Genomic DNA, 25,239 nt, shown 5'->3' with positions numbered 1-25,239 from the left:
AAAGAAAATCTTTAGACTTCACTAGTTAAAATAAAGGATCCAAAATTTATGAGTCTCAATAATTTGAATTATACCTGTGAGTCACTTTTTTGGGGGAAAGGGATATAAGGACATTGCTAATGAGTTTAAAGCTCAAACTTTTTTTTTTATGAGACAAAAAACAGAAAAATTAAAAAAAAATATTAAAGTAATTGTTATATAATTTTCATATAAAATGCATATTTATTCACAAATTGCTTTAACCTTATAAACAGTTATAAGTGTCAGTACACTTCTCTCTGGGCTAGGTCCTATTATTGGAAGAAAACTTTACCTTAAAATAACCCCATACAGAGGCACTTAATGCAATTAACAGGCCATCAAATAATAATAATAATAATAATAATAATAATAATAATAATAATAATAAGTGAGGTGTGGCGGATTTCAGGGTTGTGAAACATACCTGTAATATAAGTTACTTGAAAAGCCATCACAGGAGAATTTTAAACACTGTCTGAAGACATATATGTAAATATTATTTATAAAAAGTGTTAATGGGTTCTGTAGTCAGGGTGCACAAGTCCAATACACAGTCTTTTTGTTTTCTTGAATATTTTTTGTTGTATATGGACACACTACCATTAGTAATTTGTTTGTTGGTTGGCTTTTTAATGTGGTGCTGGGTGTTTAACCCAGTACCTCACACATTCTAGGGAAGCACTCTACCATTGAACCATAACCCTAGGCCCCAAAGTCCTTTACTTAATTCATTTTTTGGTGGGATTGTATGCGTGTAGTGCAGGGCATTGAATCCATGGCCTTATATAAGCAAAACAAGCACTCTACTGACCTAGCTATATACTCAGCCATGATCTGTAGTCTTTTTTTTATTTAAAAAAAAAAAAAAAAGCGAGAAAATGTATTTGTGCAGACACAGCACCTTTCTCTGCATGTCATAGGAGAGGATCGAACCTGGGATTCATGGATACCAGGCTAGCGCGCTACCGCTTGTGCCACATCCCAAAACCCTAGTGCGGTCTTTTAACCTTGATAATGGAGCCGCATGTCATTCAGACTTTGATTCTGCACCCACTTGGCTCAGGTTGGAGGCAGTGCCTGAGGCCTTGGCCAATCAGTCTCTTAGGCGAGAACTGTCCAATGCGCACCCAGCTGGTGATGAGGGGGCGGGCTTCCACGAACTTACGTTCCCTTCCCGTCTGGAGCCAGCCATTTTTTCGATCATTTTTAGGCTTTCTGTCCTGGATCCGGAGCCCAGGTTTCCGTGCTATGGAGAAGCTGAAAACAAACCACAGGGAGACCGCTGAGAACCCTGAAAGCCAGGAAATGGTAAGTGTGCCTTGTCATCTTGAGACTGCGTAGGAAGGTGGCTTAAGGCTGACAGGAGTGGCAATGGTGGAAACTGGCAGTTGTGGCTAGGGACTCCTCCTGGTCCTCTCCAGAGGCTTGTAGCCAGAGGGTCTCTCTGTAGCAGCTTAGCCTTCACCTCCCTCTTACTAGTCTAGTGAGGCTTAGATCAGCAGTTGAAATCCTGGGCATTTTGTTTCATTATTGTATGGTGTTTTCAGCTTCTTTCTAAAGCCCTTTGTGGGCTTCCATGTCCCATGAGTCCAGCATGACTCCAGATTGCATAGTGAAGACTGAGATGATCATCAGGAGAACCCCAAATCCTTTTGTTGTACTCATGCATGAGATAGGCTGTTGATTTTAGGGCTTGTTACTCATGAGGGTTTGTTTGTTTGTTTATTTATTTATATATTTATTTATTGTGTGTGTGTGTGTGTGTGTTGTTTTCTTTTTGGTACCAGAGATTCAACTCAGAGGTGTTCATCCACTGATTCACATTCCCACCCCTTTTTTTTAAAAAAAAATATTTTTATTTAGAGACAGGGTCCCTTTGAATTTCTTAGGGCCTCACAATTTGATGATGCTGGCTTTTAACTCATTCTCTTCATGAGTCCTGAGATTTTTAAATGTAGGGGAAGCAGTATCTCAAATCCAGAACAGACATCTGAAATCCAGAACTTCAGTTTAGCTCTCCATAGGTCTCAGAATAAACCCCAAGTTTTCTAGCTCTCTGTTCACATATCCAAAACTAGGGTTCTCTGTTCACAGAGAATAAGTAATAGAATAGAATAGATAGTATAATGACCATGTAATGTGGATAATGTGTCTCACTCAAACACATGTGGCCGCTAACTGAAAGATATGTTAATGAGCACCATTAAGGCCTATTTCAAATGTAAAAGACCTTGAAGCCCACTTGTGGGAACACCTTCAACAAAGTCCTTTGTCCCAGGGGTGATTCCTGATTGAATTTGAACATAAAAGAATTGGTCACAGAAAGAATGAAAGTGAACCCCTGTGGTAGTCAGGATGCCTTTTCCAAAGCCTATTCTAAATGCATTATGCTCAGGTGTTCTGCCCAAAACCATTAGTAAACTTCTAAGATGGCACATCAAGATGAGTTTTTTTTTTTTTTTTTTTTTTTTTTCTTTTCTGGTATCATTCCTCATATCACATAGTGGGAATTCTATTTCTTAGATTTTTTTTTCTTCAAAATTTATGAGACAAGCACCCAGGTGCAATTGGCAAACTGAGAAATTTTGGTTCTTCTCAAAACTCCACTTTCAGCATTATCAATCATTATTTTTTCATATTTTATTTTAATTGGATGCATCATTTATGTTTTTCTACAAGAAATGAAGGGCATTTTTAAAAGAGTTTAATTTATCATTCTGAGATTTTCACATCATGAGAAGAAAGCAGAATAAAATTTGGTGACATTAAAAAGAATGAATCTCTCCTAAATGAGGTTTATGTGTCCCAATTAATAAATTTTAAAAACTGTAATGGGTCATCAATTGATGTTTTATTTATTTATTAATGTATTTGTTTACTTATTTATGGCCAGACCATTTTATTAAAATAACCCACAGAAGGGGCTGCTGTTGTGGCTGACCTATAGAGCACTCACATAGCACGTGAAAGGTCCTGGGTTGGATCCTCAGCACCACATAAAAATAAATAAATAAATAACCCACAGAAACATTCCAAACATTTCAGGAAACTCTTTTCCTGCCTGGTGTGGCAGGAAAAATAAAAGTGGGACTAACTTGAATTTAAATTACATGCAAATTCAATCTCTCTCTCTCTCTCTCTCTCTCTCTCTGTACTGGGGATTGCAGGGCCTCATGCTTAGAAGGCAAGCACTCTACAAGCTGAGCTATTTACTCAGCCTCATTTATTTTTGGAGGGGGGGAGACCAGGGATTGAAGTCAGGGGCACTCTACCACTGAGCTACATTCCTACCCTTATTTTGTATTTTACTTAGAGACAGGGTTTGAGTTGCTTAGTGCCTCACGATTGCTGAGACTAGTTTTGAATTCATGTTCCTTATGTTTCAGTCTTGTAAACAGCTGATATTACAAGCATGCACCACCATGCCTGGCCAATTTCAATCTTTTGGGCTAAGTCTTACACAGCAAATTAGATCAAAGTCCATGTCAATAACGCCGTACATTATTTAAAAAAAATATATATATATATATATATATATTTTTTTTCTTAGTTGTTGATAGACCTATATTTTATTTACTTATATGTGGAGCTGAGAATTGAACCCAGTGCCTCACATGTGCCAGACAAGTGAGCTACCACTGAGCCCCAGCCCCAGCCCCCTGGAACATTTTTTATGGGGGATATTGGAGATTGAACTCAGGAACACTTGACTACTAAGACACATCCCCAGGGTTTTTTTTTTTTTTTGCTTTATTTAGAGACAAGATCTCACTGAGTTTCTTAGCACCTCATTTTTGCTAAGGTTGGCTTTGAACTTTTGATACATCTTCCTCAGCCTCTTCAGCAACTGGGATTACAGGCTTGCACCAACACACCCTGCCCCTGGTACATTTTTAATACCTGTTTTACATAGATTTTAACCAGTAGCTTTAACTTTTTTCTAGTATATGTTTGATTTGAATCCATAACCCAGAAATCAGTGAAACAGAATCTATTTTTTATCTCTAACACTGCTTTCAGTTATGAGAGTGTCTGAGTTAAGATTTCCCATTAAAGAATCTACTATGTGTTGTGTTCTCATTCTGATCTCCCATATGACCTAGTTCTGAGTTTTAGAATATCTGAAACAAGGTTTCCAGAGATTCCTTTTTTTTTTTTTTTTTTTTTTTGGAGTATTTAGAAAACACCACTCTCTGAGTCTTGCCTTCTAGGGACCAGTTTGAATTTTAAGTGTGAGCTTCTGAAGGGATGGACTAATTGGATGCTTTGCAGCTGGGAGGCATTTTCTGATATACTTTCTATCTAAAAGGTACTTCATTTGTTTCCTTTTATTAGATACTGTGAATAAAGATACAATGTGGCAATCTTTAGCAAAAGGATTCAAATTCCTTTACATATATCCAAAGTTATTATTAGTGGATTGTATGACTTTTTTTTTTTTTTTAACCAAGAATTATTATTTATATCTTTTTATTTATTTAAATAATGGAGATTAACCCCAGGGCACTTTACCATTGTGCTACATACCCAGTCTCCAACACTTTTATTTATTTATTTATTTTTGAGAGAGGGTTTTACTGAGTTTCTTAGGACCTTGCCAAGTTCTTGAGGCTGGACTTTAACTTGAGAATAAACCCCTAGTTTTCTACCTCTTATCCTCCTAAGCCACTGGGAGTTCAGGCATGTAGAACTTTGCACTGCTATCCCAAATTATTACTAGTGGATTATGTGGCATTTTTATTTTGGGCTTTTAAAGAACCTTAACACTTTTATAAAAAATATATATTTATTGGTTTTATATTGTCATCAATATTTTTACATATTTGTCTACCCTGGAATCCCTATTAATTATGGCATATTTACTTGGTTTTGTTTGGTTTGGTGCTGAATATTGAACCCAGGGGTACATACCACTGAGACACATCCACATTACTTTTTATGTTATATTTTGAGACAGGCTGTCACTAAGTTGATTGTAGCCTTGTTATGTTAATGAGGCTGTCTTTGAACTAACAATTCTCCTGCATCATTTTTCATAGCTTCTAGAATTTCAGGCATATGCCACCATACATGACAATTTTAGATTTTTATAATAGCCATTCCAACATTTTCTGCATAGGCTGCAGACAATCTATTTGATTAATGCATTAAATCCCTGAGGCAAGTTTATGTGAAGTAGCCAATGTAGGAGTGTTGTGTAAAGATTATCAAGGATTGTGGAATGTGATAGACATTATTATCTAAAGTACATATATGAAGATAGGAATTGATGTGAACATACTTATGATGTGAATATACATATGACAAATTGTTCTATATGTGCAATAAGAATTGCGATGCATTCCGCTGTCATGTATTTAAAAAATAAAACAAAATTAAAGATTTCTTTATATGTATTGCTGAGAATCAAACTCAGTGCTTTGCACATGCTAGCAAAGTAGTCTACCACTGAGACACAACTCCAGTCCATGTACCCAGCTTTTTATACTCTTTGTAGTAGTCAGAAACAACTTTAAAAATTGCATTTATATCACTTTTCCTAGTACAGTAATGTATTGCTAACTAAACTTATCCTTAGTATTTTTAAAAAAAATAATCTAATGGATGACTGTTATTTTTTTCCAGAGATTATTTTATCACTTCTTTAGGGCTTGGTGAAGGGTCTTCTTTTTTTCAGAATGTAGATGTCTCCTATTATCAAATGGTTCCATGCTAAGTGTGTTGAAAATAATGATTCTAAAAGTTTACAATTCACACATTTCCAAGACTATAGGGGAAAGGGAAAGGACAATATTCACAACCAGGAAACCATTTCCCATGGAAGCATAGTATCAGTGTCCAACCTGGAGTGTAATCCAGATCTTTCAGTGATAAGGTTGTTTAAGAACTACAAATGTAGGTTTTTGGGATCCTCTAAAGTACACTGAATGGCTTTAAATCATTTACTCTTCTTCAAAATAAAATTTCTACTACCTACTTAAATAATAAAACAAGGTGAATGAGATTTAAGTTCTATGGAGGTACTAAGATTGACCTTTAATTATAGTTTATAAATAGTCAAATAAGAAGGGCCTTAGAGTTGTCTCATCTTTTCCAATGCATGATATGGAATACTTAGATGAACTGACATGAAATAATGAAAATGCATTTCCGGGAAGTGATATCACAGAAATTTTCAGGGTAGAATCTTGGAAATGTGGGAAAAATATATTCATATACATATGCATTTCTACTGAAAAAATAAGTGATAAATACATGAGTATGAGAGTAAATTCAGTGTGCCTCATGCATTGTAGGTTGAAGGTAATGATAAAGGAGTAACTGAGGGATCCAGAACTCTATAATTGTGGGAGACATTAATAGCAATTTAGAAAAAGAAAATATAGTTAAATCCTTTTAGACTTGCCTCTGTCCTCTGTTCTTCTTATAAATTTAATTCTGTCAAATGAGATTATGTGGGTATGGTTGTCTCTGAATTTATGTTTTCTCTTATTTTTAGGATTTTGTCAGCTATGTCATGTAAAGCCCTGTCCTAAATTCACTTTGGGGCTCTTTTACCACCTGTTCTGGACTGCAGAGCAGAGACTCACCTCACTCATTCTGTGCAATGAATTGACTTTTGTCAATCTTTGCAAACAATGGTTGGGAGAACAAGGATATTGGAGGTCTTTCATATCCTATAATATGGTTGTCAGACCCTGTGGGTTAAAGGGTAGTTACTTGCTATGTTAGAAACATCTTCCCTATGAGAAGGGCTTATCTATATTTTATGTTTTGGAAGCCCCATAAACACAGTAGAGAAGCATTTATGGTCACAAACAAAGGAATGCCAGAAGCCATTAGATGTGAGAAAAAAAAAAAAATCTTAGAGCTTTCAGAGGTAAAAAGTTTATTACTGTTTTCTGTAAGAAAACTAAAATTTCTCTTTGGCCTGACAATATTTTGATGTTTTAAACTTGCTTGCAATTTCTACCTGTGTTTTGAATTCACCTATGCCTGGCTATCCCTTACCAGATATCAACCCTCTCTAAAACCTTACTGGTGCCTCATAAATCCTGGCTCCCACTGACCAAAATACAATTCTCTCTAAATCTCAGTGGCAGCTCATAAATTCTAATGTCTGCAGCTGAATTTATTCCCTCCCTTGAAATGTTATCCATGTAGATCCTTAACCAGCTATCTGCCTTTGTATTATGATTGTCAAAATCTTGTTAGCTGTAAGTACCTTAGACACCCACTTCCTTTGTAACCTTTTGTGCTGTAAAAACTTTTTCCTGAAGGTCAGGGGGATGATGTCTAGCATGGGATCTTGTAAGAGACAGTCCTGGCCAGCTTTTGTGTACACGATACAGTCTTGATTTAATTTGATTTAAAATTTGAGTTGGTGGTCTTTTCTTTGTGTTTTGGTTCAACATTAACTTTTTTTTTTTTAACTTCACTGTAAATAAAACCAAAGAACACAACAAAACTCCTGTAAATGAGCCAGATGCATAATAATAGTCATTCTTTCCTGAAAGCACAGTATTCATTAAAGAAATAATATAAGCTTAAAAATTAAAAGATAGCTCAAATATCAAGGGAGTTTAGGAGTTAGAAATTTTTTCTTTCAGAATATAGGTAGTAAAATAGGAAAAAAGATAAAATGTGAAGCATAAATATATAAAGTAATATGCAAAAAATATCACCAAAATATTTATTACAAAAAAATCATATCTACAGAAATGGTTCAAAAGAAGCAGTCTTTTTGTCAGGGAATAAACATTTGGACAGGAATGGAAATTTTGGTTCTCTTTTTAAGTAGTTTTACCAATAGTGAATAATCTTTACACTATTTCTGCATTTTACTGGTTGGAATTAATTATAATTCATATATCTGTGAAAAAGGTACTGAATGCAGAAAAATATTATTGCTCATGTTTAAATCACCTACATTATTTGATCTTTCCCTTTTTAAACTAAAAATCTGCATAAAACCATCTCTTAATAAATATCTCTATCTCTGTATATTAGCAGCAACTGAGTTATAAAATTTGCTATGATAACTTGTCTCTTCATGTACTTAAAGACTATGAATTTGCTGCTTAGCATTTAGGTATAATTTTTTTTATGGTGTTCTCTAGTTATTTACATCTCTGTGCCAAGTTTTATACCAAGCTCTTAGTATGTGCCTTAATTACTCTGTGTAGCAATGTAGGATCTATGACTTATTTGTGACACTTTTTTCCCAGAACTGTGTCTAAAGGGAAATATGTACAAGATGATTATTCAGGAAAAAAAATCTATCTAATATTTTATTTTATATTTATTTATATATTTATGTATACATATTATTTTTATTATTTAGAAACAATTTGGTCTTAAACTACACTGATTCTAGTGTATTTTAGCTTGAATTGGTTGTGAAAAACAAACTAATAAGACTTTTCTCTTTGTTGTTTGGTGATTTCTGCAACCTCAGGAACCTAGTGAATAATGGCAGAAATAAATAAGTAATTCTCTAGTTTGAGGCAGAATCATTAAACTAGATGATGATTTGCTTCTGCTTTCTATCTTGATCATTAGACACATACCTTTAAATTTACATGGAACACTTTTGGAATTCTGTTCTGTTAGTTCTTCTAAAAAAAATCAAAGAAAGTGAAAAATAATGCAGGAAAGATAAATGATTAATTTAAAGCAATTCATTTCTTAAAATAAATAATTTTTTTAAATTACAAAAAAATTCTGAAAAGTTAGAAAAGTTAAAAGATTTAGAAATAGCCTAAGGCAACTTCTCTTTTGCTCAGGACAGTAGACTATATCTCCAACTCATTCCTCTCTAGAATTGGACTGTGTGCAAATATGAAAAAAAAAAGTGCTAAGATGCCCCACATGGCTTATAAGTTTTAAAATCCTGACAGGAGCTCAAATCTGCCATTTTTCTACTTTACAAAATACAAAATCTTAAATTTGTATACTTAACAAACATTTGCAGAAGTGTAATTTAAAATGACCTAAAAAAATGAAAAAAAAATCATTGAAGGACTGACCCACTGAACATGAGGGACTTATAGTATTGAAGCCCTTATATTAAATGTCTTTTTATCATTGTCAAAATTTTCCACGTTTATATTATCAATATATTAATCAAAATTTTTATGCATTTAATAACAAATATCTTAGTTCCTCTTTTACTCAGTCTTTTAAAAAATTAGTAATAATTAATATTAATAATTTAATGCTCATGCTTGTTAAAGTATGAAACATATACTTTAAAAGCTATGGCTATAGCAAGTGAAAAATCCAGCCTAATTTCCTCTTAAGATTGGAAGCCATCTCATCACAAAGGCATGAAAAGTTAATTTCTGCTTTATTATAAATTACTGTGATTTGTAAACTTGCTTGAAATGCCTGCCAGTGCCTTGAACTCACCCATGTCTGGTTTTCCCCAATGAGATAACAACCCTCCCTGAAACTTTAGTGATGACTCATAAATTCTGGCTTTCCCTGACCAAATAACAACTCACTCTGAAACTTTAGTGGTGCGTCATACATTCTGATGTTGTGATCTAAACTTACTCCCTAAGTGCTGAACCATTTAGACCATTAACCTACTATATGCCTTTGTATTATGCTTGTCAAAACCCTGTTATCCGTGTAAGTTCTCAAGTCACCCCGCTTTTGCAACTTTTTGTGCTATGAAACTGCAATCCTAGAGAACTGGAGTGCTGTCTTCTTTTCCCATGGGTTTCAGGAGAGACTGTTATGCTCAAATGCGGGACCCCCAAAAGACCACCAGAGACCAAGATAGATGTATGCAGCAAATAGGTGTTTATTGTGAGCTAGCTCAGTCCTCGACACACACAGCAACTGGTGGCTTAGAGGCCCTGAGCCTGGGGTTTGGAGCAGTTGTATACACTCTTTGGGGAAGGTAGGTACCCCACATACATCATAACATCTCTTAGCAAATCATCACACACCTTGGGAAAATCATAACTCTAAAACATGATTAGCATATTCACTGGTGGGAACAAGTTGGATAAGGGTGATTGGTTAGTAAAAGATGGGGATTCATTTGAACAGATTGGCTTAGGCCATGAGGGGAGTATGTGCTGAACTATATGATTTCCCAAAATGTTATCAACCACCATAAAGTACTGGGAAGGTCATCTAGCATCTCAGGTATTTTCCCTGTCTCATGCTGATTGGTGGCTGCTAGGGGTTTGCTATGGATCCCCACCTAGCCTGACTGAGTCAGGGACACCAGGCACAGCAGATCTCTCCTGTTATTTGTAGATAAACAACTCAGCAGGGTGGGTATGAGCCTAGGAGTGCTCTGTGTGTCTTTGCAAGGACAAGAGTCATGCCCCCTTCCTTGGACAGTCTTTGTTCTGAGGTAAAGGTTAGTTTCTCACCTTGTACCTTATGTTTTTTTGTGTGTGTGTGTGTGTGTGTATTTTTTTAGCTGTAGCTGGACATAATACCTTTATTTCACTTATTTATTTTTTATGTGGTACTGAGGATTGAACCCAGGGTCTTGCACATGGAAGGTGAGCACTCTACTACTGAGCCACAATCCCAGCCCCTTGTGTGTTGTTTTTATTGGGCCTTTTTACTTTAGGGGGTTTCTTCCCAAAATCATGGCATTTGCAGGGAAATGGATGGCACTAGAGCAGATTATGCTAAGTGAAGCTAGTCAATCCCTAAAAAACAAATGCTAAGTGTCATCTTTGATATAAGGAGAGCAACTAAGTACAGAGCAGGGAGGAAGAGCATGAGAAGAAGATTAACATTAAACCAGGATGACAGGTGGGAGGGAAAGGGAGAGAGAAGGGAAATTGCATGGAAATGGAAGGAGACCCTCATCGTTATACAAAATTACATATAAGAGGAGGTGAAGGGAAAGGGGGAAAAAAACAAGGGAGAGAAATGAAGTACAGTAGATGGGGTAGAGAGAGAAGATGGGAGGGGAGGGGGGGATAGTAGAGGATAGGAAAGACAGCAGAATACAACAGACACTAGTATGGCTGTATGTAAAAACATGAATGTGTAACAGATGTGACTCTGCAATCTGTATACAGGGGAAAAATGGGAGTTCATAACCAACTTGAATCAAATGTATGAAATATGATATGTCAAGAGCTATGTAATGTTTTGAACAACTAATAAAAAAAAAGAACTCAAAAAAAAAAAAAAAAAAAAAAAAAAAGCAGCACTCAACGACCTGAGATTCTAGCCCTTATCATGTCTGGATTGGATCATATTCCCTGTCACTCAAAAAAAAGGCTCACTTCACTCATATTCAGTGTTCATGATCTGAAGCTCCTTCCAATCAAGAGCATTTTGTGGGAACTGTCCAATCCTGTGTGTCATCAGGGAGGAGGAGGGTGGGCTTTCACTTCTTATCTCCTGAGTCCTCCATTTTTCCATTTGAGTCTCACACTTCACAGTCACAGTTTGTTCTGCTGTACAGGAACTGAGGATCCCAAGTAGTCCTACTCCTGAGAACGAGGCAATGTTGAGTGTACATTAGCCTAGCAAGGGAGGCTGGGGCAGAAAGACTATTGGAATCACAAGACTGGCTGTGTTGTAAACAGGAGCTAGCAGATTGGGACTCTGGGCAGTGTTTGGAGTCTGCAGACTTAACTCATCCACTGGGCCACTATGTCCTCAGTCCTACTGGCCAACCAGGTGGGGAACATGTCAGTGGCAGAGACTCTTTGCTGCCTTCCTTATGTTCAAAGGGCATCCTCGGCACCTGCATCAAATACTATGTGGCAGGTGTGTTCCTGCAGCCCAGATGCTGGAGATTGACAGGTGGAATAATTATCAAAATCAAATCTTCAAGGGCCATTTTCCTGCAGGAGAGGAGCTGTCATTTTGGGGTACCTAATTTCCTCTTGAGCTAGCTAATTTTCATTTTGACATTCTTTTATTTTTACTTTCTTCATTATTATTATTTTGTTAAAGTTAGGTGAACTGAGGGATACTGTACTACTTAGCCATATCCTTGGTAATGAAGCCAGATTTGCAGATAGGTAGTTAGTGTAGTTAGATAAATTGGGTCTAATATCCAGTAAAATCAAGAATGAACACCATATTGAGAATGGAGTCCAGGAAAAGGGGAATTGAAAATGTGCCCAAGGCCCTGAGCCCATCCCAAGGAAATTTTAATGAAGCAGCTCACAGCAAACATGGAGATGCTAATCCAAAAACCCCTCCTGCCCAGATTATTCCTTCTGCCCACCTGTCCTCCACACTTTGGGTCTTCCCACCATCACTGCAAGAAAGCAGAATAAAGGACAACAATGTGACAGGAATGCTGGATAGCTGAAGGAAGACCTTAGCTATAAAAAAGCTAAAAAGACCTTAGCTTAAAAAAAAAAAACAAAAACAAAAACAAAAAAAACCTTCCATGGATTCTACATCTTGGGTCCCCTTTTTCCTCTGGGGAGAATTCTTTTCTACTGTCCTTTAATAAAGCTTCTCTTTTCCACTCTAAACTTGCCTTGGTGTACTTCTCTGGTGTTATACTTCAGCATTGGGGAAGAAAGAACTCTTCACCAGTAAAGAGCCCTAACATGTTTAAATTTATTTTGAGAAAGGTCCTAGCTAAGTTGCTAAGATTATTTTTGTTATGGTTTGATTTATCTAGACTTTGCTATTGCAATAAAGCATACTGTTTTTACATGCATAAGTATTCATATGGGGATCTTATTTATATTGTGATTCTTTAATGATTATTGTAATATTATAATTTCACAATATATATGAATACTTGGTCATGATAAGTTCTTTTTTATTTGCTCTTATATTTAAAATGGTTTTTGGCTAAAATTACTTATAATTTTGTAGATGAATTTTAAAAATGTATGCTTTACTTTCTTATTTCATTTAAAGTAAAGCTTGTTGATCTTTTTTATTATTATTGCATTATTCTTGTATTTAATAGTCAGATTTATTTTGACATAACCATAAAACATGGAATATAATTTGCTCCACCTTAAGTATCCAGTAGTTCCCCTTTCCCTATTCTCATACTTTCTTCTATTGTATATTTATTTATAGTTTTTTTAAAAAAATATTGCTTTATAGAATACACATAAAAATAGATTTCACTGTGATATATTCATATTTGTACATAGCAATTTTCGTGAGATATATTGTAGGGTAATTTGGGGGAAAATTATCACCTTTATAATGATGAGTTTTATCATCTGTACATGGGATGTATAATTTAGTCTTCTATGTGCTTTTTGTGACTTTTATTTTCTCATAAGTTCTACAGATTTTGTTTCTAAAAATGTACATATGTGAAATACCACTTGCATAAGGCACCTATGTAAAATTTATATATAGAGTGTTTTCTGCTGTGTTCTAGACTGGATATTTTATGAACTGTGACTGGCCCTAGTGACCATTTTTTTCCTACAGATTATTTTTTATCTCTTCCAAGATGTGTATTGTATTGAGCCATGCCCTTGGGCTTCAAGTGTTTGGATGAGTACCATTGTATACTTATATGTTATCAAGGTCCCATATGCTCTAATTTCAGTAAGTCTCTGTGATGGGGAGTATCATGTATATTCAATAGCAAAATAGTTTCCACAAATAGATACTAATTTAAACTTCTTTTGAGTTAATGATTATTCATTTGTCTTAAATGTTCATCAATATTACTTATTTTTTCCCATGATGGGTTTTTATTTTGCATTTCTTTAATTTGTAAATATTTTGAATTTTTATAGTTAATAAACATGTCTCTTGTATAAATTTGCATTCAAATTTCTGGCCTTTACATCCTTTTGGCTTAAAAGATGAGAAAATGGATCAAAAAATGCAGCTAGAGTTTGATTTCAAGAAAAAGAAAAAGGTTTAAATTATTTTTTTAAATTGCCTTTTTTCTTTCCTCATTATTTATTATAGGTTTCTTGTATGATTGTAAGTGTAGGTTATGTAAAGTGCATTCTAGGGTTTATCTTTGGAAGTTACTACAGGAAAAAAAAAAAAAAAGAAATATCTCTACACTATGGCTGCAGCAAAATGAGTACATTTCCTAAAATCATATGGTAATTAAATTGTTAAATGACAGATTTACTAAATATCCACTCCTTAAAGAATTTTCTTCTGGAATATTTTTGGCAGTGAATCATGAATTCTATTATCTGGATTTGGGGGTTTAATATAAAATCATATGGACTGAAATTTGGCCAATCCTAAAAATATTCATACATAATTTGTTGTTTACTTAATGATATGTTGTGGAGATAGCAACTAATGAACATATCTATTTTTAGAAATAGTTACTTTTTTTTCTTTTCAGTTTCTAATAACCTTTAGATTTATTTCCTTACTGAGTCACTCAAGGCCACTGATGTGTTTCTTTTCATTTTGTAATCTCTAGGCATTTACTCTTCTAAGAAATCTGTCTTGAGAGCTCTGTTTCTGAAGAGTATCTTAACATGAAAGAAAAAAAAAGTATTTGTGTTGCCCCTGAAATGTATTCTCAACGCACTCTCTTCAAAATGGAGAGAAAATAATATTTCCACCAACTGGCATCCCTGTGTTAGAAACTAATAATACATTGATGGTCTTTGAAGAAATTTCATACAGTTCTGTCTTTGGGTAGTTTTCTGTGGGCTGCTGAATTTCCATTTAGTATCCAGATACCCATGTTTTTTCATCTGTACAATGAGAATAATTTTAGAGGGCACAGAGGAATAATGCTCTTCATGGAGGCTATGAATACCTGTATGTTCTGTAGTGCACAGCTGACAAAGGCCCTGGGAGACACTGTGCAGATACTAATTGATTAACAATTATCTGCCACTCACATAAATTTTCTTTCAAAAGCTTGTAATAACTTTAGGCATCTATGTCATCCACATTCCCAAGTATAAAAGTTTAAATCTTTCTTTTCTGAATTCCAAGTTCCAATTCTCTTGTGGTTCAATGTGGTACAAATAATTATGTTTCTTTTTTCTTTTTTTTTTTTTACACTATGTTTCTAATAAAAATGTTCTCAGCTCCAAACCTATATTTCCCATGTCCAGCTATGTTTAGAAAATGACATAGATAATTGTATTTGATAATTTATAAAGGAGAGTTGAGAATACTCCTTGCTTGTGTCTCCCTTCCTTAGAAACTGAACCAGAACTGTTCTTGGTCCTGAAAAGGGAGGACCATAACCAATCAGATAAAAAAAAAAAAAAAAAAATGTTGATTGATTGTATATTCTCTTCTCTGTTCAGATCCTTGGCCCATTTCTCGATTGGGTTATTATCATCATCATCATCATCATCATCATCATCATCATTATTATTATTTGCTTAGTTTTTTTTATTTCTTTATGTACCCTAGAGATTAGTGCTCTATCTGATGTGTGAGGGGTAAAATATTCCTCCTAAAATGTAGGCTCTGTCTTCACCTCACGGATTGTTTCTTTTGCTGAGAATAAACTTTTTAGTTTGATTCTATACCATTTATTGATTATTTGTTTTAATTCTTGTGCAATCAGTGACTTATTATAGAAATTGGGGCCTAATCCCACATGATGAAGATTAGAGCCTGTGTTCAATTCCATGAGACATAGAGTATCTGGTTTAATTCCTAGGTTCTTGATACACTTGGAGTTGAGTTTTGTGCATGGTGAGAGATAGTGGTTTCTTGAAGAGGCTATCTTTTCTCCAGTGCATGTTTTGGCACCTTTGTCTAATATATAATAATTATAATTTTGTGGGTAAGTCTCTGTGACCTCTATTCTGTACCATTCATCTACAGTCTTTTTTTTTTTTTTTCCAAATGCAATGCTGTTTTTGTTACCATTGCTCTGTAGTATAGTTTAAGGTCTGGTATAGTCATGCCACCTGCATCAATCTTTCTGCTAAGGATTGCTTTAGCTATTCTTGGTCTCTTATTTTTCCAGATAAATTTCATGATTGCTTTTTATATTTCTATGAGGAATGCCATTAGGATTTTGATCAAAATTGCAGTAAATCTGTATAGTGCTTTTGGTAGCATTGTCATTTTGATAATATTAATTGTGCCTATTCATGAGCAAAGTAGATCTTTCCATCTTCTAAGGTCTTTTTTGATTTTTTTTCTTTAGGATTCTGTAGTTTTCCCTGTATAGAACCTTCACCTCTTTCATTAAGTTGATTCCCAAGTATCTTTTTGGGTTTTTTTTGAAGCTATTGTAAATGGGGAAGTTTTCTTCATTTCTTTCTCATAAGATTTTCACTGATATACAGAAATGCCTTTGATTTATGGGTGTTAGTTTTATACCCTGCTACTTTGCTAAATTTATTTACTAGTTTAGAAGTTTTCTGGTGGAGCTTTTTGAGTCTTCTAGGTATATAATCATATCTGGCATTTGCAGGTAAATGGATAGCATTGGAGAAGATTATGCTAAGTGATGTTAGCCAATTCAAAAAGAAAATGCCAAATATAAGGAGCTGATTCATAATGGGGTAGGGAAGGGGAGCATGAGAGAAATAGATGGATTCACAATAAAGAAGAGGGGTGGGAGGAAAAGAAAGAGGGCAGGGGATTAGCAAGAATGGTGGAATGTGATAGAGACTATCATCAAAAGTACATGTACGAAGACACAAATTTGTATCACCATACTTTATATGCAACCAGAGATATGAAAAATTGTGTTGTATACATGGAATAAGAATTGTAATGCTTCTGTTGTCATTTATTTTTAAAAATCGATAAAAATATGAAAAAAATTGTTCATAAATTATATACATTAAATATGTGCATGTTATATATAGAATATATGTATACACATACACATATATATACACGCACACATATGTTTATATATAGATCTAGGGAAAGGCAAGTCTCTTTCCTGAATTTTTAAAAATCAATTAATTTATTAATTTGTTCTAACTTGCTAATAGAGCAGAATGCATTTCACTTCATAGTACACAAATGGAGCACAAAATTTTATTTCTCTTGTTGTACAGAAAGTAGAGTTACAAAACCCATGTAACTCTACTTTGTGTACAACAAGATTTTCATCTCATTCCACCATCTTACCTACCTCTATACCATCTCCCATCACCTCCCTCCACTTTGTCTTATTCAAAGTTTCTTCATTTCTTTCATGCTACCTTTCACTTCCCTCGTTGTGGATCACCATCCACTTAGCAGAGAAAACATTAGGTCTTTGGTTTAGGGGGATTGGCTTACTTGCCTTAACATGATATTCTCCAACCCTTAAGAAAAGAAAATGTTATAGACAGGCCATTGGGTCTAAGGCCATGTCATAAAATAAGAAATATACCATTAATCAATTTAAATAATAGACTCAAATCTTTGGATCTGGGGGAAAATACACACACACACACACACACACACACACACACACACACACACACTTGCACTTTCTGGTTAAATCTCCTTGCCATCAATCAGGGCAGTTTCTCTCTAGTTTTTTATATCTCAGGAGAAATATTGGTTAAAAAAAGTGTATCTTTTACCTGTAGCTTAAAAAGAAGTGATCATGTCCTTCATCTTCCTGAACTCAGGAGAAGCATAACTCTCAAGTATGGTTCTGTGAACTGAGATTTTCTGTAGTCTTGACATAGTTTTGAGGGTGCTGTTCCAAAAATACATATACTTTATTAGTAATATTTTAAATACATAATGGTAATTTTCACATAGTGGAAATTTTGGGTTATAGTATAAAATTCAATTTTTACTATTTTTATATGAATTCTAAAAAAATAATTATCTTTCCACCTCATACAATTTTAATGTTCAGTCTGTTTCCATACAAGAGAAGTGAACTGAAATTTTACGGGATTGTCACTGTATTATTTCCATCCATAAATAATGTGTTTACATGTATAATCTACAAATTCAAAAGGCCTCATATGCAAGTTTAAATTCAAATGCTTTTCTGGGTTGGCTAGATTTTACTTCTCCAAGGATACCTTGCCTTAAATTTGCTGCAGCCTGAGGATCTGGATTTCAATTTCCAGAGCCTCAAAAATAAATAAATAAATAAATAAATGTACAGACAAGACCCTACAATTGTGACATCATTTATTTCTGGATTTAAGGTTATGTCCTGTCTCTCAAAAAACTCACTAGGCTCAGATTGAGCATATGAAGACATAAGTTGTGTCCAATCAGGAGCCCTTATATAAGTATTGTCCAATCTACACATTTCAGTAAAGAGAAGCAAGTTTTGACCATCTGGTGTAAAGTCTGCCAGAGTGGGTATCCATTTCTATGCTCCCTCACTAATGTTCAGTGCACCTGATTTTTTCTCCTGTATAGGTACTTTGTGATTTATAGAGAGGACGTGTGGTTCCTAAAAATACAGTAAATGATGAGTGTGCAGTTAAATCCTGAGACTGGATGGTGAGTCTGGTTGAAACTGGCTGCACTGACTATGGTGGGAACTGGCAATGGTGGACTAGAGTCCCTGGTGTAATCTTTGGTTTCTGCAGTCCTGCATCTTCTGAGAAAGGTCAGCTATGAGTCTCCACTGGCCAGTCAACTGGACCATATATTAACAGTAGACCCGGAAGTCCTATGTATCCTATAGAATATCTTCAGCCCTACCTTAAATTCTATGTGAGAACATTTGTGGCAATATTTCCGAATCTTCTCAGATTGTGTTGTGGATTCTGGAGTGGGGAGATCATCACAATCACAACTCCATATATTTTTTCCTCCAGGAGGGGGGTGAGATACTCTATAGGTATCTCAGTTTTTCTTTCCTCCTGAATTCATTCTCCTTCTTTTTGGAGATTGTGGTATTGTGGATTGAGCCAGAGGTACTGTACCACTTAGCTACATACCTGGTAGGTTTTTTTTTTATTATTTATTTATTTTTTTTATCTTCAGACAGTTGCTGAGTGTGATTTTAAATTTGTGCACCAGTATTGTGAGTTGTATTTATATATAAAACTTTAGCTTCCTGTTCAATGACAACTTCCCCCTTTCCCAGTATTATCAGTTACATTTTTGCAGTATTATCAGTTACTTCATCTTATATTTCAAATGAACATGGTATTTTCAATTGTTATACCAAAAACTGGATGAGACTTTAAAGTATTTTTTTCTCTCTGAGTGCAATGATGCATGCATATTAATTCCAGAGACTCAAGTGCCTAAGTCAGTAAGATTTCAGTTTCAAGTTAAACATCAGGAACTTAGGTAGACCAATTAGACAATTAGAAAAACCTGTCTCAAAATTTTAAAACATGGCTGGGTATGTAGGCCAGAATTAACATGCTCCTGTTTCAAATCCCCAGTACCATAGAAAAAAAATCAAAAGCAAAATTTTTTGTTGTTGTTGTTGTTTATGAGCATTTTACATGATTGAAAAGTAAAGAAGAATTGCTTGATCTTGGAAAAATCATGTGTTTCTATTCTTCCTTTGTGTCTCCAAAGGCAGACAACCTGTCAGAGTGTCTTTATGCTCAGATTTCCTTTTGTGGAATGTATATGAGAGCATTCTCATTCCCTACCCTGATATTTTCCTGGAACTGTGTTTCAGAACTATGTAATATGAGGACCCCACAGCTGGCAAATCTAATGTCTCTCGCAAGTCCAGACCAGTACTTGGGGCTTTTCTTGTTCAAGAGCAGTATAAATGTAGACAGCTTAGTTTCTCAAAGAAGTAACTGAGAGAACTCTCAACTTCCATTTTTTTTTAAATGTCTTCACTAATTTTATAGTCTAGCACAGTGTTTCTTTCTTCCATATTCATATAATTGGAGTACTACTTACTATTCCACTTTTTCAGAGTAGCCATTCTAACAACTGTTCTCAAGCTGCAGAAGATCTTATAGTTGGCTGGTGCACTAAAATTCTGATGCAAGCATTTTAAATTCCAGGGTGTCTTATGCTCACTGGGAAAAAAAAAATGATGTGCACCTATTTTAGAAATAAAGAGGGATCTGTGATTGTAACCATTTTTCTTCACTAATATTTGAGATTGTAGCCCATTACAATGTTTGCACACCAATGTGAAAACACTCCTTTTTGATCTAGGGAGATTTGCACCTGCACAGTTACCAGTGCTTTCAATGCTTTGAGGTTTCAGATATAGTCCATTGAATGTAAAAAGTTAATATCAGGACAAATTACTTACAGAAAGAATTGGTTAGGTCTGGTATTATTAGTAAAGTGAGCTGGGTGAGAGAGCTCAGGAAGTGCTAAACTGCCACTTTGGATTTCAGTGGTGGTCTGTATTTCCCTGTTAATTTTTTGGTACTGTCTAGATAAAAGTTCAACTGTCAGCAACAGCTCTTTACATTTTTAGAGAATGTTGGCAAGTCCCTCTAAGGGATTAAGGGGTTCCCCTAAGATTTAACACCTCTTCCATCTGGTCTAATGGAATAAAGCCCATGGATCTTGCATGGCCATAGAAAACCACTTATTTTTTCCCCCCTGGAGTTGATACTCATGTATATCTTATTCCTTCCTCTGTGTGTACAGATAAATTAGCATTCAAACTACAGGCAATTTAGAGTTAAATAATATATTTCAAACTCAAATCAATCTTCCTTTATTTATATTAACACTGGATTTGGGCATTTTGTTCCAGTAATTTTGCATATTGCTCAAATCAGGAAAATCTTCAAGTGCATTTTACTCATCTCGGTAGATATTTTTTTTTTCCCAGTTTTCCAATGTGTGTGCCTCTAATTCCTTTACAGTTTTAAGAAGGACTCAAAACAGGAGTATATATTTATTTGGTGTATCCATAAATGGAGGGAGATTTATATTCTGCTTTTATTTATTTTTATTTTATTTTTTTTAAATTATCTCTCTTTATATCTGCTGTTTGGTGGATGCTTGTGTATAATTCCAATGTCACACACATTCTGAATACAAGTCCCTTCTTGTGATCTATGCCTTTTATTCTAACATCTACCTTGAGGTTGGATTGTAGCATTCACTCACATTAAATATTTTATTGATATGTTTTGATTTATATACTTATAATAATTAACAATAAAAAGATATTTGCATACATATGAATTGCCCTATGTACTTTTCTGTATTGTGATTTCTTTATCTTAAAATTACTACACTCTTGTAATATTATAGCATGCATTAGTGTCAGGTAATGATCACTAGTACATTTGCTCTTATTTTTTTTTTTAATATTTATTTTTCAGTTTTCGGCAGACACAACATCTTTGTTTGTATGTGGTGCTGAGGATTGAACCCGGGCTGCATGCATGCCAGGCGAGCGCACTACTGCTTGAGCCACATCCCCAGCCCACATTTGCTCTTATATATGAGGGAGTTCTTGCCTAATTTTATATACATTTATCTTTCCAGGAAAATTTTAGAAGTTTTTGCTTTGAATTCTTCTTTAACAAAAAGTAAAAAATGGTAAAATTTTGACCAGTTATTATTAAAGTGTACCTTGGGGAAAATGATCATTTTTATAATAGTTTTATCCTTTGTAAATATGTTGAATATTTGAGTCTTTTATGTTCTTTTCTGTATTGTTATTTTCTCAAATACTGCATATTCCTTTTGTAAACATATTTACATATGAAATGCAACATTCATGTGACATCAGCATAAAACATACATGGTATTTTATAGTATTTGTCAAACTGGATATAATACATCAACAAAAATTCTAGCTCCTAGAATTTACATTTTACAAAATTTAATAATTATTTCTTCCTCTTTAGCCATGCCACTTGATTTCACCTCTGGAAGAATATGGCTGTATTCTCATGTACAGTTGCTGTAATTTTAGTCTCTGTTTCCTGTGTGGGTGTATCATATACATTTTATTACAAAACAGTTTCTACAAATGGATAATAAAAGCTTAATTATTATTTTTCTCTTTTGTGAATGCATTTATTCCACATATTCATCAATGCTATTTAATTCATCTATATGATGTGATTTTATTCAATGTTACCTAATTTCTAAAGATTTTGAGTTTTTATGATTATTGAACACTTAGATATATCCTTTTTTAAAGTGACTCTTCAAGAACTTTTTTCTGTTTTTCTTTTGCAATCTGTATTATTTCTTCTTATAAGCGTTTGATGATATGTGAGGAAAATAGGGTTTCTTATTACCTTGTCAGTTTTGCACCTTTTAATGTAATCACTTGATGAATATATTTTTTGTATTAATATTTTGTAATTCATAAGTTTAAGCCTATTATATTCTATAATTTTGAAAACAAAAACTATTTTTTTCTTTTGTGATATTAGGGATTCAACCAAAGTGTCTTATTGCTGAGCATATGCTCAGCTCTGTTTTAAATTTTATTTCTAGATGGGGTTTGCTTAATTTCTTCAGTTGGCCTTAAATTTTGAACTTCATGCCTTAGACTCCAGAATAGTAGATAGTTCAGGTGTGAACCACCATATGAACCCTATCTTTTGTATGTAAACTTTTGAGCTTTGTACTTTCTTATATATTTCAGTATTATTTATTAATAACTTATATTTACCATTTAGTGTGTCAAAATATGTTGTTATGTTTTATGAGTGAAGGGATAAAATAGCATTTTATTATTACACTGTTTTCCCAATATCCTAGCAAGTTTTAAGAGTTTTGTTGTTGGTGTTTTCTGTAGTTCCACCATTTATTTTATTATGAGGTTTACCCTGATTGATTTTACTTCATAACATCAATCATGTGGCATCATGGTATTTTGGTCAACAGTAGACTTTATGTACAACCATGGATCTAGCAAATATCTTAGCCATGTACTAGTCTATACCATCTAGATTCTGTCATTGCACTCAGAGAATTGGAAAATTGCACAAGATTCTTAGGATAAATTTTCCAGAGTGTATTTCCATAAAGTGAGAAATCATTATATATGCCTATATTTGCAATTATACACTGTATAATTGATATAATTTTTATTTGTTGAATTTTCAAATTTGCTAGTGCTTTCTTTTTTAATTTTATCTGCTTTTTTTTTTTTTATTTGTACTGAATATTGAACCCAGGGGTGCTTAACAATAAAGCCACATACTCAGTCCTTTTTTTTATATTTCATTTAGAGACAGAGTTGCTAAGTGCCTCACTAAGTTGCTCAATACAATATATATAAGACAATATTATATATATAATATTATCTTAGAATTTATGATCCTTTTTTCTTATCCTCCTCAGTCACTGGAACTACAGTTGTCCATCACTAGACTGGGCTCATTTGCTTTTTAAAAGCACCAACATTGATATTGGTAACTCTGTGTTATTTTTATCTTAAATAGCTTCTAATTTTGCTCTTTTCCTTAAGACTTTCTTTACTTTTAGTTTTTAAACTTTACTTTTTACTGGGATGGATGATTCGATAAGAAATTCTAATCATTTTGTGGATTACTAATTTTTTGTATGTTGTATTTTCACCTCAGGTATAGATGAATTCCAATTTTTGCAGCTGTATGGAGGTCTAAGTGAAACATAATAACCTGTATGGATATTGTTAAAGAAATGGAACCACAATTTTACCCAGTTTTTCGACTGCACTGTATATGCCCAAAGGACATAAAATCAGCATACTACATTGACACAGTCACATTAATGTTTATAGCAGCACAATTCACAATAGCTAAGCTATAAAACTAACCATTCAATGATGAATTAGTCCATTCAGTGATGACAGGATAAAAAACTGTTGCTTATGTACACAATAAACAATGAATCAGCCATAAAGAAGAATGACTTTATGACATTTGCCAGGAAATGGATGAATGTGGAGATTTTATGCTAAGTAAAACAAACCATTTCTTTAAAACCAAAGGTTGAAAGTTTTTGCTGATATGTGAAATCTAAAGCTCATAAAGTGGGGAAGGAAAAGAAAAGAAGATCAGTAGGTTGCACAATAGTAAACAAAAAATAAATAAATGAATAAATAAAAGGGACAGGGATAGAAATAGAAAATATATATCTCTAAGTGAATCCTACCATTGTATCCACCAACAAGAACAGAATTTTTATTAGGATAAGATATATCCCATGCTTGCATAATACCATAAAAATCGATTTTACTGTCAAGTAGATCTAGAAAGAACAAATAAAATAAAAAACAAATTATATTTGTTTGAAGAGCTATATGTATATTCTATATAAATATCATACAATATAAACATCGATCAAAGTTTATATATATATATATATATATATATATATATATATATATATATATATATAAAGTTCATATATATATAGTATGTTAAAAATGTTAAATTATAAAAAGGAAAATTCAAACAGGATTGTTGTTGCTATTTTTATATTAATAACATACATAAATACTATAAAATGTTTGAACTTAAATAAACTATTAAATATTTCCATTAAGTGGTCTCTCTACTTTGTTACATTCCAAAATTTCTCTTATACCATTGGTATTGGAATTACTAGAGATCTCACTACACATTCAGAACAGCCAACTCTATAGAGAAATAACAAATAAGATTCGACACATTAGTAAATCTCTGATTAGTGGTTGTACAATTAAAATTTGAGGATTTCCTTTCTTAATTACCATAACTTTCTCATCTGAATAATATACATAATTTAGATCATGATATAAAAAATTAGAAAATATATATTTTTAGGGTAATGCCTGAGTTTTATATTATGTTTCATAAATGTGGAGTACGTATACTTTTTTGAACTTAAATCACTTTTTCTTCAGAAGTAGATAATAGTATCATGGTGTTCCAAAACACCACCTACATGATAGTCTACTAACACTCATTTCAACTTCAATTACATTATAGACTGTGCAAATGTTTATGTGGTCAATGTGTTATTTATTTGCCTATTCTTATTTTAGGAACTGTTAACATTCAGGGATGTAGCCATTGATTTTACTGAAGAGGAGTGGGAATGCCTTCAGCCTGCTCAGAAAAATTTATATAGAGATGTGATGCTAGAGAACTATAGAAACTTGGCCTTCCTGGGTAAGTTTAATTTCCCTTTAAAATTTGAATTAATAATTATTATTTAATTTACTTCTGTTGCAGAGTATCTTCTGGGAACTTCTCAATAAGAATGAGTTTCAGATTTTTGTTTCAAAGAAAAAGGGTATTTTTATACAGATATTTTCTCTTTCTCTCTCTCTCTCTCTCTCTCTCTCTCTCTCTATATATATATATATATATATATATATATATATATATATATATATATAATTTTACTCTTTAATCTGTCTCTTTCTTTGTGTGTTATACATCCTTCACTTTAGATAAGTAGTACCTAGTATAA

At 33.7% G+C, this 25,239-nt stretch overlaps 1 protein-coding gene across 1 annotated transcript in view; it reads left to right on the top strand.

Moving 5' to 3' along the window:
• Window positions 1–1,214: 1,214 nt before the first annotated feature.
• Window positions 1,215–25,239, top strand: part of LOC139706087 (zinc finger protein 420-like) — a 37,320-nt gene continuing 13,295 nt past the window's right edge. The window contains 2 exon segments of the mRNA XM_071613737.1: window positions 1,215–1,329; window positions 24,809–24,935. Of these exon segments, the coding sequence (XP_071469838.1) occupies window positions 1,270–1,329; window positions 24,809–24,935 (187 nt within the window). The 5' untranslated portion in view covers window positions 1,215–1,269.

Source organism: Marmota flaviventris, chromosome 6, assembly GCF_047511675.1.
Source record: "Marmota flaviventris isolate mMarFla1 chromosome 6, mMarFla1.hap1, whole genome shotgun sequence".
Classification (NCBI taxonomy): domain Eukaryota; kingdom Metazoa; phylum Chordata; class Mammalia; order Rodentia; family Sciuridae; genus Marmota; species Marmota flaviventris.
This window is presented reverse-complemented; position numbering and strand designations above follow the sequence as displayed.